Genomic DNA, 18336 nt, shown 5'->3' with positions numbered 1-18336 from the left:
AGTGAACCTTGCATTCACATCACTTAGTGATAAGCAGTCTCTATGTGATAACAAGTCAATGATAGCAAGATAATGATAGGATGGAATTGATCTATCTCAACACCTCTAGTGAAGACCTAAGAAAACCCTAAATTATTAATGATATATGTACTCTAGATTTTACTTGATTAGAAATCTTGATTGTAATCAATTATAAAGGATCAAACCTCTTGTATTTTTTTAATACTTCCTTGGTGCAATTCCTTGGTGTGCATGTGAACTTTTCCTTTAACCCCGTTATAATGGCGGTGAAGAGGGAAAAGTTTAATAATTTAGCCATGTCAATCATTTTGGTCTTAATGATCCAAGAAGTGCTCTTTCAAACTTTTGGGTCTTGTCAAGCACGACATTGTAACCTCTAAAGAATTGTATTTCAAGTATTCACTCCTATTGTAAACATTTAGGTTTAAAGTTGAGAGAGTACAAGAAAATACTTTTAGTTACACTTTCTAAATGTTTTCTTATTATCTAATTAGTGTTTAAGGCTTCAATGTTTTTCTAAAATCCTTTATACTTTGTAGAAGTGTTTCTTAGAAGGAAGCATGCCTTTTATTTACTTGATCAAAACTAACCAAACCTAACAACTCCATGTATATGACCTCAAATCTTTTAAAGAATTAACTTTACTATAATACTAGAGAGAGAGAGAGAGAGAGAGAGAGAGAGAGAGAGAGATCACATCAAGGGGATAATGGCCTTAAAGGATTTGTGAGCACTATTATAAAGAGAGTATCAAGGGGATAATGGTCTTAAAGGATTTGTGAGCACTATTATAAAGAGAGATTTTAAAAACAAGGTTGTTGATTTTTACACTTTTCCTTATTCCATGCAAATTGGATGCTATGGACACAAGAAAGCCTTGGATTGATTCCCAAAAATTAATTAACATCAACAATTGGCTAATTGATCATGTGTCTTTATTCAACTTATCTTCTTTCAATCAGAATTCAAAAATCATCATCTTTCAATCAGAATCCAAATCAATTCATCAATTCTCAACCAGAATTCTAAAATCATATCAACCAGCATTCGAATTCATCATCTGGATAGCATTTTTGCTTAAGTACAAGTTTCCACCTTGTAACCTAATTAAACTTGAGTCTAAACTTAATTAGCACACAATCATCACCATGAGTATTGTTCATTTTTATCCACCTTAGATTAGTGTTATCATTAGTGTAGGATTAGATCAAGATTAGGATCTAATTAGATAGTTGATTTTCATTAAAAAGCTTGATCCATGAATTTCATCATGGTATTAGAGCTTGGTTTAAGCTCCCCTTTAGCTTAGCTCTAGCATTATTCTTCACTAATCACATCATTAGGAGACTTAATCTCATCTTATCCCATTCTTCCTCTTTGTGGCCCAAACTTCAAGTGCTTGGCATTGCTTTTCCTCTCAATAATTAGCCAAGTCCTCTTAGGAGAGTGTTGCTCAATACTATGCTAAACTACAGCCAAGAGATCTTCTTTAATTTCACCCTAAAACGCCCATTTTTTGCGCTAGAAGGTGGACTGGTCTTTTCGTAAATTCGTCGCCTGTGCTAACAATTGGGCCAAGCCCTTCTAGCCTAATATAGTACATGGCACAATATTTAACTTGACTAAAGGGCTCATCGTTTGGTTTTGTATATTGGCCGTGGGAAGTGAAAAACAAGTCACCTAAAATCGATGAATTTCGCCATTTTATGAAGGTTTTGAGCTGAGATTTCAACATAAGGCTCTTGTTCTCATCAAGGGCATCAAGTCAGTATAAAAATCCCCTTCAACAACCACTTTCACAAGCTTAATTGGAAGCTCCAAGATTCAGCTCACTTAATCACAATAATTAAGCATAAATCAATGTTATTAGTATTGTATTAGTAGAAATTGGGCTAATTTAAGTCCAAAATTGGAAACTTGGAGTGTAAATTCACTGTTGAAAATTCTCCTTTACATCAAAATTCACTGCATCCTCTTGCATTACTCAATTGAAGAGAATTTTCTTCATTATCGTCCTTGTACTGGGATTAGACACTGGCCGTGAATCATTATCACGTGCAAAGACCTTCCGACCACACTAAAAATTTATATGAGATTAGACATTGCTAACAAAGCAAAACAAAAGCTTGTTAGCAAGACCTTCTCATTATGGAGCATGTTGAAGTTGTTTCAAGACTTTAATGGTTGGTTTTTTCGCATGGCAAAGCAAGACCATGTACTTGCTTATACGTAAGGGGCTTTGGCAACTTATTGAGGATGAAGAAGTGGAGGTTGAGCCACTTCAAAACAACAAAGAATTGGGCCTCATCACTCAAAATCTTGATGATAATGTGATTAGTCACATTGCTAGCATCAAGGATACCAAGTTGGCATGGCAGGAACTCAACAAGATTTTCGACACCGACTCAAAGAGCTCAAAGATCAACCTTCTCATGCAGCTTTACAAGCTTGACAAGAAGGAGACCGAGACCATGGAACAACAAAAAGGTATCAAACAACAACTTAGTGCATTAAAGAAAGCCATTAAGGAAGATGAATCTATTGTTGTATTGCTAAAAAGTGTTGACAAAGTACCTTATGAATCAATTGTTGCTACACTTAAAAAATGTGCCCAACACTAAAATTCAAGATGTAGAATAATCTCTACTTGAACAAGAATCCAAGTTCAAAGATAAAGAATCATTCAAATCACATTCAAGTGAGCAAGCACTGTATACAAAGGGTGGGAGATTTCAAAGGACAAATCAATCAACATCTCAACTTCCAAGATGCTATCACTGTGGAAAACTTGGTCATACCAAGAATGAATGTCGCAATAAAGATAAACCAAAGCTTGTTTGTGACTATTGTGGAAAAATTAGTCACCTAGAAAAAATATTGCTATCAAAAAAGGAAGCAGGCAAACTATATCGAGGCCAAAGCTGTCCTAGCTGAAGACGTGCTCTTCTAGAGAAAGAACCGTTTTACTTTTCACCCCTCTTGTCTCTACAAAAAGTGTGATGTAATTAGCCTATGAGGCCATATGATGCACTCAAGCTGAAATTCATAGCCAAAGTAGCCTGGCACAAGGGGAGAGAGAGGAAGAGTGAAAGCCTAAAAAATTGTACCCAATCTAGCATCAAGGGGGTGTTGAAATGAGTGATGCTAAAGTGCTAAGTTATCCCACATGAGCTATCATAGCTTTGTTATACTTTCCTTATATAAAAGAAGAACATTTGAAGCATTGGAATACAAGCACAATATCTCAAATCTTTTTATGAGTACAAGTTTCTATCTTGTAACCTAACTGAACTAAAGTTAATTATCACACACTCATCACCATGAGTATTGTTCATTTTTATCCACCTTAGATTAGTGTTGTCTCATTAGTATAGGATTAGATCAAGATTAGGATCTAATTAGATAGTTCATTGTCATTAGGGAGCTTGATCCATGAATTTCATCAACAAGCCAAATAAAAAGGAAAAATACAACTATTGCAAGAAACCTAGTTACTATATGAATGAGTGCAGGAAACGGTTGGAGAAGAAGAAAAAGAAAGACTCAGGTATGGCTATAGCTGATGCGTCAGTATCTAATGCAGAAAACAAAGAATCTATAAACTATGCACATGATAATTGGGCTTTCATTGTGTAGTGCAGTTTTGACCCTTCGCATAAGAACGTATGCATGGCGGTATGTACATCTCTGGTATTTTGATAATGGTGGTGCTAGTAAGCGCATTACTTCTCATCGCAGTTTGTTCTCATCACTTGAATTTGCTCCACAGGAAAACACTGTTACCTATGCAAATAACTCCTTATATCATGTAAAAGGAGTTGGTATAATTTTTCTCACTACTGTAAATGGTGGAATAATCACACTTTCATATGTATTATATGTACCAAGGATTAAGAAGAACTTGTTATCTGCTTCTACCATTACTAAGGCTAGTGTAGTGGTTGAGTTTGTGGATGACAGATGTATTGTTCATGATCGTAGTGATGGTAATACAATTGTTGCTTTTGGTGCTTTGTCTCTTGGCCTTTATAGGCTAGATGCATATGAAAGACAAAGGCATGTTGTATGTACAATTTCTACCACAAAGGCAATGGGTGATGTTGAGTTGTGGCATGCACACTTTGGTCACTTGAACTTTGGCAGTTTGCTGCGCTTGCACAAACATGACATGGTGTCTAAGCTACCACATCTTGAAGCCCCTATCAAACATGTTTGTGAGGAGGACTGTATTCTTGGAAAAATGCAACGAGCATCATTTCCCAAAGATGGTTCAGTTAGAGATGTCCAAAAATTACAACTTATCCACAGTGATGTATGTGGTCCTATGAGAGGACACCATCTATTGGAGGATATCTCTATTTTGTCACATTCATTGATGATTATTCCAGACATATCTGGGTATATCCATTGAAATAGAAATTAGAGGTTTTTATTTGCTTTAGGCACTTTGCTGCTATGGTTCAAAATGTTTCTACATGTAAGATTGGTACCTTGCATATTGATGATCGAGAGAACAGGAGTATATGTCTAAGGAGTTTCATGCATACATGGCTGATCATGGGATAAAACACCATTGTAATGTGCCCTATACACCTCAGCAAAACGATGTAGCTAAATATAAAAACAGGTCTCTCATGGAGATGGCACGTTGTATGGTCAAAATTTAGGAGTTACTTCATGGTTTCTGGCTAGACGCAGTCGTGTGCAACATATGTTGTGAATAGGTGTACAAAAGCTTTGCATACAATTACGCCTTTTGAAGCTTGGAATGGTAAAAAGCCCTCTGTGGCTCACTTACACATTTTTGGTTGTCTTGCTTATCCACTTGTGCGCTTGAGCAACTTTGCAGCAAGTTTGATGTGATAAAGCTGTTAAATGTATTTTTGTGGGGTGTAGCCTGAAAGTAAAGGTTACCATCTCTATCATCCTGCTACTAAGCAAATCCTTGTGAGTAGAGATGTTGTATTTGTGGAAGATGCAATTCAGCCCTTGCTTTCATGTAAAAAATAGCAAAATGTATGTTGGCACACTCTCCTTCCATTGTTCAATGCAGGACACATTGATATAGAGAATTTGGGTACTCAAAAGAATGTTGAAAATCAGCCTACACATGTTACAAATTAGCATGTTTTTCAGCCCACATATCAGACTATTGATGAGGCAAATGTGGATAATGCAGTTGATGTGGATAATGCAGTTGATGAGGAAAGAAGGGAAATTGAGGAGTCAAAAAGTATGCCAAAATGGCTGGTCAAACACTACGTGAAAACAAATTGGCCACTCCTTTGCCTAGCAGAACACGTGGAGGTTCTATACATCTCATGTTGATGCAGGTTATGCTCTTATTGCCAGTTTATGTGATGAAGAGGAACCTGTCTCCTTTTATGAAGCAAAGGAATCTAAAAATTGGATTAGTGCTATGGAATCTGAGTATGATTCAATACTAAAAAATGATACATGGGATTTGGTAGACTTACCTCTTGGCAAGAAGGCCATTTGGTAGACTTACCTCTTGGCAAGAAGGCCATTGGTACGAAATGGGTTTATAAGCTCAAACATAGAGTAGATTGTAGTGTTGAGCGATACAAAGCTAGGCTTGTTTGCAAGGATTATGTGCAAGAGAAAAGCATTGACTATGGTGAAACCTTTGCACCTACATGTTGTATGACTACCATGTGTGGAGTATCATTGCATTAGAACAACACATAAAGGTTGGAATGTATGTCACTTAGATATTAAATCTGCTTTCTTGAATGGAGATTTGCATGAGGAGGTCTATGTATCTCAACCTCATGTATCTCAACCTCATGGTTTTGTTTAAAAAAGTTAGGAATCAAAAGCTCTATAAGGTCTTAAGCAGGCTCCCAGAGCATGGTACGAAAAGACACATGCATACTTGGTTGCATAGGGTTTTTACAAAACAGGCCAACTGGCATTACCCTCTATATTAAGAGGACTAAGGATGTTTTATTGGTCATCGTGTTATACGTTGATGACATGCTGCTCACATGCCCTAATGATGATCATATTTCAGCTTTTATAGAGCTAATTTAGAGAAGTCTTTTGAGATGTCAGATCTTAGACCATTGCACTATTATTTGGGTATTGAGTTTTGGCAGTGTAATAATGGTATTGTTATGCTACGTGGAGGAAATACATAGATGCATTGTTGAAGAGGCTCAATCTTAAAGACTGTGAACCTGTGGGCTACACCTATGGAGCCGGGTTTACAACTAAGTCTTGAAGATATAGGTGACTCTTTTGATGTCGGCTTCTTGTATCAAGAAGTTGTTGGATGCCTTATCTTTTTGTTTAACACCAGGCTTGACATTCAATATGTGGTATCAATATTGACTAGATTTATGCATAGCCCAAGCGTAAAGCATTGGTAGTTTGTCAAATGGGTGTTTCGTTACCTAAAGGGAACTAAGCACTTTGGGTTATTTTATCCCAAGGGGGTAAATCATAGCTGCATACATTACATACTCAGATTGTGCTGAATGTTATGACATACGAGTGTCTATGAGTGGTTTTTGCTTTCGCCTTGGTGATTTGTGTATATCATGGCTCAGCAAGAAGCAACCCATTGAGGCCACTTCTAGCTATGAAGATGAGTACACAGCAGCGTTTACAACTACAATTGAGTGTGTTTGGCTCAGTCGCCTTACTGATTTGGGTATTAGTGAGTTCTTAGCCACTACCATCTTCACTAATAGTCAGAGTGCTTTTGTAGTTTGCGAGGAATCTAGTTTTTCATGCTTGAACAAAAAGCACATTGAGGTGCACTATCACTATCTTAGGGAGATATGCTCTGCAGGGGACATCAGCTTGGCTTATATGTTAACACATGATAACTTGGTAGATTTATTCACGAAGGCTCTTCCACAAGAGAAGCTTGAAGCCTTGCAAGCTTTAAACTTACTTCCCTTTAGGGATGAGTATGGGATCCATATCATAGTCCAACGAGCCTAGTGGATCTCTATACTTCTAGTGCCAGCTCACCCCATGTTCACATCATCACTCCAGAGGGGACATATTTGGTAGTGATGTGTGTGCACACTAGGACCAGTCGGGCACTTTTTCCCTCTTTAGGAGGTCTTTTCCGCGGTGCTAGTATACACCCATCTCGGGGTATAGTTATCATCTTTGTACATCACATATTCATTATCTATCTAACATCTCATTGTATGCTCCCTTGAGCTTCTCCACTCTGTGTGTGTGCATTCCCACAACCCACAGTTGGATGCATTTACAGGCTTAGAGTGGGCTGGATGTTATGACACACGAGTGTCCACCATGAGTGGCTTTTGCTTTCACCTTGGTGATTTATGTATATCATGGCTCAGCAAGAAGCAGCCCATTGTGACTACTTCTAGATGTGAAGCTGAGTATAGGGCAATGTTTACAACTACAGTTGAGTGTGTTTGGCTTAGGTGCCTTATTTGCGTATTGGCGAGTCCTCAGCCACTACTATCTTCACTAATTAAAAGTCTACAATAATGAAAGTAGACCTCATTTAGAGAGCTTACTCATAGAACTCACAATGGACTTCTCATGACGTGCTCTGCATGGTCCACAAGGTCTCTATAATGGTCAGAATGGGCTACCCAAGATCTTTACATGATCGATGTCATCTTGGTGGAATATGTATAATCTATGTGTCCATCACATGAGCAAGATGGGCTCTATGTGATCTCTATATGATCTCTCTTCTCACGATATGCTCTCCTTAGTCCACGCGGTCTACACATGGTCGATCAGAATGGATTGCCCAAGATATACATGGTCGGTCGGAATGGATTGCCCAAGATATACATGGTCGGTCGGAATGGATTACCCAAGATATACATGGTCGGTCGGAATGGACTACCCAAGATATTTACATGCTTGATATCTTTTCTCATGATGTGTGCTGCATGGTCCATGTGGTCTATACATGGTCGGAATGGATTGCCTATGATATTTACATGCTTGATGTCATCTCCATGTGGTCTACATAGTTCATGTGATTCACATATGTTTGCAACAATCTTCTCAATATCTTTACATGCTCATAGTGTTGCCTTGGTGTGGCTTTATGGTGGATACGACGTGTATATGGTTAGAATGGCCTATTGAGATCTTTACATATCATCCATGTCGCCCTAGATGGTCCATACATGTGTGGAATGGGTTGTATCATCCATAGATCATGGCCTTAGGTCCATTTATATATGCGATGGGTTGTATGTGTGATCTTCACATGTTTGGTCTTCTCGTAGTGTGCTCTATATAGTTCATGTGATCAACATATGATCGGTCTATATGGTTGGTCTTCTCATGGTGTGCTCTTTTATATGGTCCACGTAGTCTTTATGGTCAGTCTATATGCTTGGTCCATGTGGTCTTTATGCTCCGTATAAGTTGGGAATAGAATGCTTGTGAGAGTGAGAGTCTTTATTTTCTTATGTGTTTATTAGTATATTACTATTTATTGGATTCTTTGTTTGTGCTTTTGTTTTGCTACAGAGTGTGTGTGGATATTTGGTCATGTCTCATACCTCTTTTGTAACAGTGGTTTTTCAGCAGTCTATAGATTATCTCAGATTTGTTATAGTTTTTATTGCATAGAATGCATTACTCATGCATAGACTGCTTTCTTTTAGTATGCACCAATGCATGAATTGAACATTATCTTAGTAGTGATAGAACATGTGGGAGACATTGTGCAGGTACACAATTTCACGAGGATGTATGCATGAATGTGTGTATAAATATATAAATATACGTAGAAATTTCTTCCTTAACAGTGTGCATGCATGTCTATGTGACTTTGATATTGTTTGTCTTCCATGGCATATGGGCCCACCAACAAACAAACCATGGTGAATTGCCAAAGGCATTGCATAGGGCAGTAATGGTATTACTAACAGTAGGAAAAATGTATCATAAACATAGGAAATCACACTTTAAGGACAAACCACAATGCAAGTCACAACTTGTAAAGACTTTCTATCAAACATCCCCCATGATCACTCACATGGATATTTAATCAATACAAGAAACTCACACTAGGACATATCAACAATACCTAATATTAGATTCCATATTCCCATAACCATTGGATAAGTGTTTAAAAATGATATGAATAAAAAATTCAGATTGTAATTTAATATTGTCATTTATCCCATGTACAATGAAGCCATGGCATGAAACCCATAAACAGAGGTATGATATTCTGAGACCAACTATGGCATTCTAAAAGCCTAACTACTTTAGTTCCTATCCTAAATTAGCATCTAGGAAGTTTGTGAGGTGCTCAAGAGTACCAATGACTTGTCTTATATGCTCCACACTTGTTTCCTGCATGACTTAGCATTCTTTTGCGTTGATTGAGACTAGCATTGGTTGGCATCTACATGAGACAAGAAATTAAAACCATTTCAATATCCAAGATTTAGTGTATATTGTAATAAAATTATATCCCATGAATGTGTCGTTGTTGCAAAAATATGATGACGATATAAAAATAATGTAGAAAGCATCTAACAACAAACCAAAAGCACAGTTTCTTACCCTTCAAGGACACCTTTCATCTAGTAAACCTTGAATGCTTTTGAGCTGTGAACTTGCTAAAAAGTGCTAAAAAAAACTCCTATAACAAGCATATGGGGAATTAAAACCCAAATCTTAGCCATATTGGCTAGATATATATGAGACTCCCCACCCCCCTCCTGAAGGTTTACTCGTGCTTGCTAGACCTCCAAGAGGCTCCCTACCCCCCCAGGCTGCATATAAATCAAAATAAACAAAAATATTCTTACTTGTGCTTTTTATCCTCATATTGAAATCTCAACATAAAGCTACCCGAATTTTGTCTACTCCACGCATTTGCATGAAACTATACAATATTCTTACTTGTGCTTTTCATCCTCATATTGAAATCTCAACATAAAGCTACCCGAATTTTGTCTACTCCACGCATTTGCATGAAACTATACAATACACATAGACACAGCTACTATATACAAGATAAATGAAAATTTAACTCCCTAAGTACACAACTTCAGGTAGCTTGTGATGAGCACCAAACATAATGTGATGTTAGATATATACAATGGTTAAACATAACCAAAGGTAAAAGGCCTAGATCTCTGGCTTCTCCTCACCGTCAGAAACCTTGAGTGTAATCATGGAACCCTTAGACTACCTCCATAGTTTCCATGACAAGCCCTTTATCCTGCCAAGACTCTGGAAAGAGAGATGCTTTGCCGAGGGTGCTTTTCTTTGACGAGCAATTATGTGCGAACGATTTTGTAGAATTAGCGTGCGGTTGAAATCATAGCACATAGGTACCTTTAACGTTACTCTCTCTCTCTCCAGGTGGTGGTGGATAATAAGTAATTTTTCGAGCTGTATTGATAGCTCTAGGTGGTGGTGGATAATAAGAAAGTTGGAGCTGTAGAAGTAGCACCACATGGTACAAATGCACCATGCCCTAGAAATTGGTGTTGTCCACGCCAAGGTGCCTCCAACAAAAATTGAGGTTGCATGCTTGCTTGAATAATATTTTTAGATTCTTTTCTTTTAAACAAATTGGAACCCAAGCCTATGGGCACATCTTGCAAATGAGCAAGCTCCTGATTGTAGCACAACCAATCATTTTCTATGCTTATACAATGTTGGTGAAGCTCCTTGCATGCTTTAATCATGACATCAATCCCTGCAAAAGTAATCAATGACTAGTTCCCCCTCCATTGTGAAAGTACCAAGGAGCCACCTCCCAAAATGAAGAAAAACTTAAGATCAATGTCCATGACTATATCGAATCATTACCAACAAAAATCTAGTAGTGTGTAACCTTTCCTTTTAGGTGGAGTGACTCACTCAAAAGGTCAGTGAAGTGTGTAAACCCATAGTCTATAGCTGAGGCATCATTGTCATTCACTCTCATATATGTTGGAGGTCAGACGCTTGGTGAACAAACACCCCAATAAACAACAGTATTACCTACACACACTCATGACATACTCCTCATTTGTTTGAAAAGTGATTTAGATTTTTCTTTTAATACCCCAATACTAACAAAAAATAAAGTGTTGATTCATACCTCTCCAAAATCTATCTCGTCAAAGAAATGGTAACTCTTGTGCAACTTAAGATATAAAATGCATTGTAGAGCTAAATCATTTTGCTGTCTCCACTACATCAGTGATTTAGATTTTTCTTTTAATACCCCAATACTAACAAAAAATAAAGTGTTGATTCATACCTCTCCAAAATCTATCTCGTCAAAGAAATGGTAACTCTCTTGTGCAACTTAAGATATAAAATGCATTGTAGAGCTAAATCATTTTGCTGTCTCCACTACATCACTAAAATGATCACCGATGCAAGTGGTTACAAGATTCCATCCTCTCTTAAAAACTCATTGGCAAGCATACATGTAGCCTCAACAAGCTCTTTCTTCCAAATGTTCCAACGAGGGACTAGAGGATTGTCCTTCTCAATAGGCAAACCTGTTGGGAAATCTGCCCACACCATTGAACATCCTCCCAAAGATAAGGGCTGGCTTCCTATATTTTTGGACTTGTTTAAGCCCGCAATAAACTTTGCCAACCTAGTGTAATGCCTGGGAGCCAACTCAATATTAGAACTTTGTTGATAGCTATGTTCAAAATACAAGAGGATTCAGATGCACTTACTCTAAAATGTTTCTCCCAATTATATTGTCAGCTATATCAATGATGGTTCCCAAACTAGCCATGTGTTTCGGTGATATGTTTTGAAACACTAATATACAATAAGAAAACATGGTTACACAACAGTTATAAAATAATGTCAGTTAACCATTACTAGTTGGAGGACTATCTGAACTAGTTGTGTTTGATGTGCCATGCTTTGATAAAGTGTCATCATCTTTGTCCTCCTCCACCTCTTTATCTTTCCTATCATCATCCTCCTCTTCCTCATCTCATCATCCTCCTCATCTTCACTTATAACCTTTCTTTTTTTGGTCACTTTCTTCCTTTTATGGGGAGTAATTCTCTCCACATTTGACTTGCCACCTTTCTTTTTCCTGCCAAGATTTGATGTACCTTTACCTTTCCCACTTGCTTCTTTAGATCTCATAATTGTGATGATACTCTTTGTCTTACCTACAACATTTGTAGGCAATGCTTGCTAGTGCCTGCCTTTGTTACACCTTTTTTTACCATGGCCTGTAGGTTTCTTTAATCCCTTGGCTCCAAACTGCTTAGGTTGATGTAAATCTACATCACAAAATTATGTTAAACAAATGGATAACTATGCAAGTCATGAAATATAGACTATACCTTTCCACAAGGCCTCCTCGTCAGGGGGTATGTCCCATTGGCATAATCTAACCACCATGGGCACAAACTCCAAACCTCTTTTCTGGTAAGTTCTTCTATCCAGCCTTTTGAATATATGCTAGAATCCTTGATCTCACTCTTAACACCCACCCATCTACGTGATGGCAAAGCTCACAGAACGAAACTATGTCCTTCATCTCAATACCCACCACCTAGTAATAAATAGGACAATTCAGAAGTAGTCTTGTTAGCATATAATTGCTGCACAGTCTTGTGGAATAAAGTATTCTTTTCTAAGCATACCTATATATGGTGTGTCTTGCTATACACATGAGGTGTGGTTGAGTTGATGTTATGACCGAGGACCGCATTGCTTTGTGCCAAGACACAAATGCGGTGTCGAAGTGCTTTGCTTTGTAACCGCTCAAATAATCTTTTAAGGTCATTATTCCCTTCAATTCTCCTTCCTAGTGAACCTCCTACTACAAGATTGGATTCTCTTCTTCCATTTTGCACTTCATATCAAGTGATGTGCTTATTAAGTGATGCCAATAAATGTGCTGTTGAAGAACATACGGAATGCAAGTTCTCTGCATTGTACACGTGCAATCTTCATGGCATTCTCTTCTCTAGCAATTTTTTGAACCAACTTGCTCTTTCTACACAAATAGCGCAGCCACACATTATACTCTCAGACATTATTTGAACCCACTTTGGATTTTTACACAGTAGACTAGACTTACTCATTTGGAGGCAACCTTGAGTGAGCTATGAGTTGCAGCTGCTCTATTATGAATTGTTGTTGCTTCTCATGCCAATCAAACTCTAGTAATTCCTTTTTTGTATAGCAACTTGTATCTTGCAAAGATTCCCTTAAGATATACACCATTTCTTACTTTAAGGGTCCACCATCGCTTTCTTCGTGATACTCATGAGGAACTTTGTTTGTCATTAATATAACCACATTTGAGATCCTACCATTGGTACTCATGCATGGCCTTTGTGTGTCACTAATTTTAAAGATGGCATGCATATATTCTTCTTAAGAATGTTGTTAATTAGCTCTCCTAAGGTCCATTTATAGATTGGTTCTAAGGCTATAAAGGCATCCATTAACCTAATGATTCAAGGACACGATCAGCATTAGATTAACCATATTTATTAACATATCCTATATCATTTTTTAAGGTGTCCTTGTCCACTCTTATAACAAATCTTATCTTTTCTAGGTTATGACCATGTGACATATAAAGAAGCCTTACCTTGAGCTTAATGCTAAAGAGAGAAAACTTGAGACTTTGTGTGTTTCACAGATGGAGCTAGTCTAGTGGATTAAGGACTATTTTTAGTCTTGCTTAGTCATACTCTGAGTAAAAATCCTTGTATATAAGACACTTTTATGTTGAGCTTTTACTCATTATATTGTTATTACACTTAATATAGGCACTCTTCATTGTTAACAAAGTCATTATATTGTGATATAGCCACTCCTCATTTTTAATAAAGTTTAGATCTTTCAACTCTCTCTTCTCCTTGTTTTTTTGCCTAATATTCTAATCTCTTATTAGTTTTGGTTCTATACTTACATGTTTATGATAGTAGCTTACATGTAATGGAGAATTGAAGCTTGTCTTATGCTTCAAGGCATTTTGTTTCTCCTTGAATAGCTATGAATAGCCAAATAGCACTAGGTCAGCTGATCTTCCCATGCCTCTATCAAGGTGTGTTATCTCTGTAGCCACCCTAATGGGACCAAGCCAAACCTAAAAAGGGACTCCAAAGACTAATGCCATTAGTAGTGTGATCCACTAATATTTTAAAAAAGGCATTTATATAAAGACTCAAAATAACTAATAAAATAAAGGGACACTAGGCTAAGACTTATTGATGCTAAGTATTTTAGAAGGTTTATGCACTTATATCGTAATATTTGACCTGGGCACTTCTCAAAGAGCTAAAAGCTATGCTTCCATGATGATGGTGTAATCTCTCTATTACCACCACTCTATTATCACACCAAAGAGCTTCTTACCAAAATGAAAGGGCTAGAGAGAGATCTGCTAACATTTTGTAGAAGTAAGAAGAGACCTATTGCTAATCCAACTGCTCAAGAAAGAAAGGTGGATCCAAAAGCACAAGACTAGCCTCCCCAGCATGCACATAAGCTTCCACATACTCAAGAAAGAAAGGTGGATCCAAAAGCACAAGACTAGCCTCCCTCAGCCATGCACATAAGCTTCCACCTACTCAAGAAAGAAAGGTGGATCCAAAAGCACAAGACTAGCGTCCCTCAGCATGCACATAAGCTTCCACCCAAGAACATGCGTAGGAGAAGAGAGAACATAAGGGAAGAGCTCACAAGATTTATTCACAATGGGGAGTTTTTGTTTTTGTTTTTCGAGCCGGGGTTAGAGACGAGCATGCTCCTCTCTGAGACTCGAGCAGAGAAACGCTTTTGTCATTAGCTTCGTCGTCTCGATCGTGATGAAGACGGTTTCGCTACTTCCTTTTAAGGCATGACCCCGGCAGACCCAAAAGTTGGGCACGACAGCGACCAAGAGCTCCCTAAGGAGTCCAGGTACTGTGGGACTTGCCGTTAGGCTCACCCACTAAAAACTCTGCAAACCCGACGGGTTTCCGAAGAGGACAACAATGGGGAGTTCTAGTCTCTAAACTTGCATACTAAATAAAGGAAAAAGCCTTACAAATAGGAGGATTATAATAAAAGATAACCTTTTTTAAGGAAGCATAACCTTTTCTAATCAAATTGAATTAACAAATGCTTAATTTTTTTGAGATAAATTCTGGTGTGGATCCAGGCTTTGAGCAGAGAACGCCATGTCGAGCGAGAAGAAATCTTCGAAGAAGTCGTCTTCCTCTTCAGCAACATCAAAAGATGATTATGGCGTGAAGCCTGTGAAGCTCAACTTTCACGAGATGCTGTCCTACGGCCACAAGCCTTGGGACGATGACTACAAATACTGGAAGAAAACCCTCGAAGATGCCTTCACCAAAGGCGAACGCCAGGCTGCTGCCGATGCCCGCAGTAAGTCCCTCGTTTTTTAATTAGGGTTCCCTTATCTCTGGTTTAGTTAGGGGTTTTCTCTCTGTTCTAAATGGGGCAGTGCCAACGGCAGAGATCATGGGACATGGCCATGGTGATGGACATGGCTAGATTCTTGAAAGTAGTCCTGCTGCTGATGTTTGAGGTCCTAGAATGTTGCCGCGCGCCAGGCTAGCAGAGTATAGGAGGATTCGGTTTTGTCAGAGAACCGTTTCGAGCATTTATTGCAGCACCCACCTGCCGTCGGCAATGGCTCCCCTCGCCACTGAGTGCAAGGGTTCCACCTCTGGCCCCTTCGGCCTGGCATCGATTTGGTTTTTTTTTTTTTGGGGGGGGCGTTTTGGTTGTGGGAGCAGAGCCATTACTTCTAAAGTGTTGTTAGCATTTGCATTTTTAGTTAAAGGTGAGAATTGGGGTTTCTTGGTTTCTGGCATTCTATTGGAAAATGCTGAGCTAGGGTTTCTTGGTTTGGGATTCTCATTGCTGGATGCAGGAGAAGCTCGTGCTAGCAAGTCGAGCAACAAAGCAGAGTCATCATCAGTCAACAAGTAACCACAGATGTTACTATTGGAAGCCTATGATTTTGGGTACTCTTGCACACGCGTCTTTCTAGTTTCTCTGTCCATGTCTAAGAGGCCTTTTTGGCAGACTCTTCTCCTCTCATTCCAGCCTCATTAGCATGTACATGTACATTCTAGTACTATGCCACAATAGTAGCTTGCACATGCATACTCCAGTGTACTTCTAGTGTGTGAGAAGTGGCTTGAATGAACTTTGTTTTGTTGCTTTTACATGCAGCTGTTTTGTGGTTTCAAGTGATTTAAGTACTGTGTGCCAAGTTTTGTTAAATGTGCTATGTATATTTGCTTTCTGTGTACAGACAAGCTCTCTGAGATTTTGATAAGGTGTGTTGAGTGCAGTATATGCTGGGTCTTGTAATTTGTGGATGCATTTCATCTACGCATGAGAGAGGCCTGTAAGGCATTTCTTTTCCTTGCGCGTTTCGTAAGAAGTTGCAGAAGGAAAGATTGCAAGTTGCATGAACTGAGTCTATCTTAGTCGTTTGAGTTGATAGTAGATGGATCTGTCTGCATGCAGCTGAGATGTCCTATCACTCTCGATTTCCTGTCTATACCAGGGTTGTAGCCAAGGCCACATTATGTAAATTCTCACCTCTATTAGACACATCAACAAATTGCTTTAACTAATGTGGGTGCTAAAGAATGGAGTTTTGACATTTGCATGTGCACCAACTACTCTAAAGGGGGTTGTGATCAAGTACCAGTATTTGACAATGTAAAGCCCACATTGCCCCATGGCTTAATAGAATTTTGGACTGCTACATAATGTTTTTTTTTGTATGATAGGGCCATCATTTGCATTGCATAAGCTTTTCAAATGATGAAGCAATGAGCATTTTTGCTCTATTTGGCAGACGAATTGTGAAATTGTGTACCTTGCTCCCCTTGATGATGACTACTCTGTTTAATGTCCACATCTGTTATAGAAGAGGCCAGACGCTGAAAAAAAATGTGGGTCAAGTATATTATATATTTTCATTCTGGCCCTAGTAAGTAAAGATATAAGTGACAGACCAGGCCAGCTGCAAGTTCTTTACAAAAGTGAGGCTAGGTTGGTGGTAATTTTCTTGTCAAAAGTGGTAGGCAAGGCTCCTCAGCAACTTGTGAAGGGAATAGCGGCAAGCCTATCTTGAGAAACGTGTGAAAGCCTAGTTTGATGAGGTTTGATGAAATAGGCAAATGTAAAAGGAGTGTTTGATGGAAGGGCGTGGAAGTGTCAATTCTTGAGGTTGTAGAGAAGAAATGGCCATTTTGCTGCTAATTTTGTGATCCTAACTAAGAGAGTTGAATATGTAAGGATCTACTCATCAATGGCAATTGACTCTCGTGTGTGTGTGTGTGTCTTACTCATCGATGGCAATTGACCCTCTTGTGTGTGTGTCTTACTCGTACTCTTGTTTGTAAGATTTCATGACAATTTAGGTTTGCAATGTTGTTGGATCATGGAAATTCACTTTAATTAAGTTAGAACAACCTTTTGAGGCCATTAAATATTATCATATTGCATGAATGATTTCAATCATCCTTCCTAACTTTGAGGTATCATCATCGATATTGATTGTATGTACTCGCAAGCTTAAACAATTGCACTACCCTGTCATTGATAAGAGTGAGCGTTGTTTAGTCATTTGTGAATAATATTGAAGAGCTGAAGGTGAAATTCTTTGGTGCTAATGCAAAGATTAGAATGCGAGGCAAAGAGGAAAATGAACATGCACCAATTTCAGCATTGAGATTGAAAACTAGATTTTGCAGCATTGGGTCTAAAATTCCTACTATACCTTAGGGTAAGTTACTACAACAAACTTGATTAAATAACTTGCATGTTGTAACTAGACATCCAAAACCAAGGTACATGTCTCTTATTTCTAGTTGCCTCTAGGTATGGGTGAGAAGAGCATGCACAATCGAACAACATTATGATTAGTATATTGACTTTATGTAGGAGATTGTAATAGGAATCATTGCTCTCATTTTTTAAGGTTTTTTTATGGGCACACTTCTCAATTTTACTCAAAACATAAGGCTCTTTTAAAGCTACTAGTATTGGACTCGTGTGTTGTTGCAGCGACCAAGGTTTCAAAAAAGAATCAGTTTCCTCTCTATAGCCATCTCTCTCTCTCTCTCTCTCTCTCTCACACACACACACACACACACACATGACCTTCTACCTCTCTCTCTCTCATGCATACACTGTCAAATGTTGAAACTCTCTCTCTCACACACACATGTACACACCCGCACAATCTCTCTCTCACACATGCACACACACACTCTCTGTTCTCACACTCTTCTACACAAAGAAGCTCTCTCTCTCTCTCTCTCTCTCTCTCTCATCACACACTTACACAGGTAA

General features: G+C 38.4%; 1 protein-coding gene across 2 annotated transcripts; it reads left to right on the top strand.

Moving 5' to 3' along the window:
• The first annotated feature begins 15107 nt into the window (after positions 1 to 15107).
• On the top strand, positions 15108 to 16190 carry LOC147629060 (uncharacterized). Of its 2 annotated transcripts, none has more exons than XM_086812294.1 (2): positions 15108 to 15381; positions 15473 to 15951. In XM_086812294.1, the coding sequence occupies exons 1-2, from the start codon at positions 15174 to 15176 to the stop codon at positions 15508 to 15510; spliced, it is 246 nt and encodes an 81-aa protein (XP_086668420.1). In that variant the 5' UTR covers positions 15108 to 15173; the 3' UTR covers positions 15511 to 15951. The 2 variants fall into 2 exon arrangements, with proteins under 2 accessions (XP_086668420.1, XP_086668419.1); XM_086812293.1 differs by having other exon boundaries at positions 15114 to 15381; positions 15893 to 16190.
• Positions 16191 to 18336: the final 2146 nt, after the last annotated feature.

The sequence above is a fragment of the Cibotium barometz genome, chromosome 18 (genome assembly GCF_041138505.1).
Source record: "Cibotium barometz isolate CiBa-2024 chromosome 18, ASM4113850v1, whole genome shotgun sequence".
Lineage (NCBI taxonomy): Eukaryota > Viridiplantae > Streptophyta > Polypodiopsida > Cyatheales > Cibotiaceae > Cibotium > Cibotium barometz.
This window is presented reverse-complemented; position numbering and strand designations above follow the sequence as displayed.

Coding starts and splice junctions, on each gene's coding strand:
- LOC147629060 (XM_086812293.1), top strand. CDS start 15,174: ATGTCGAGCGAGAAGAAATCTTCGAAGAAGTCGTCTTCCTCTTCAGCA. Junction 15,382..15,892: donor GGCTGCTGCCGATGCCCGCA/GTAAGTCCCTCG, acceptor TGCTGGATGCAG/GAGAAGCTCGTGCTAGCAAG.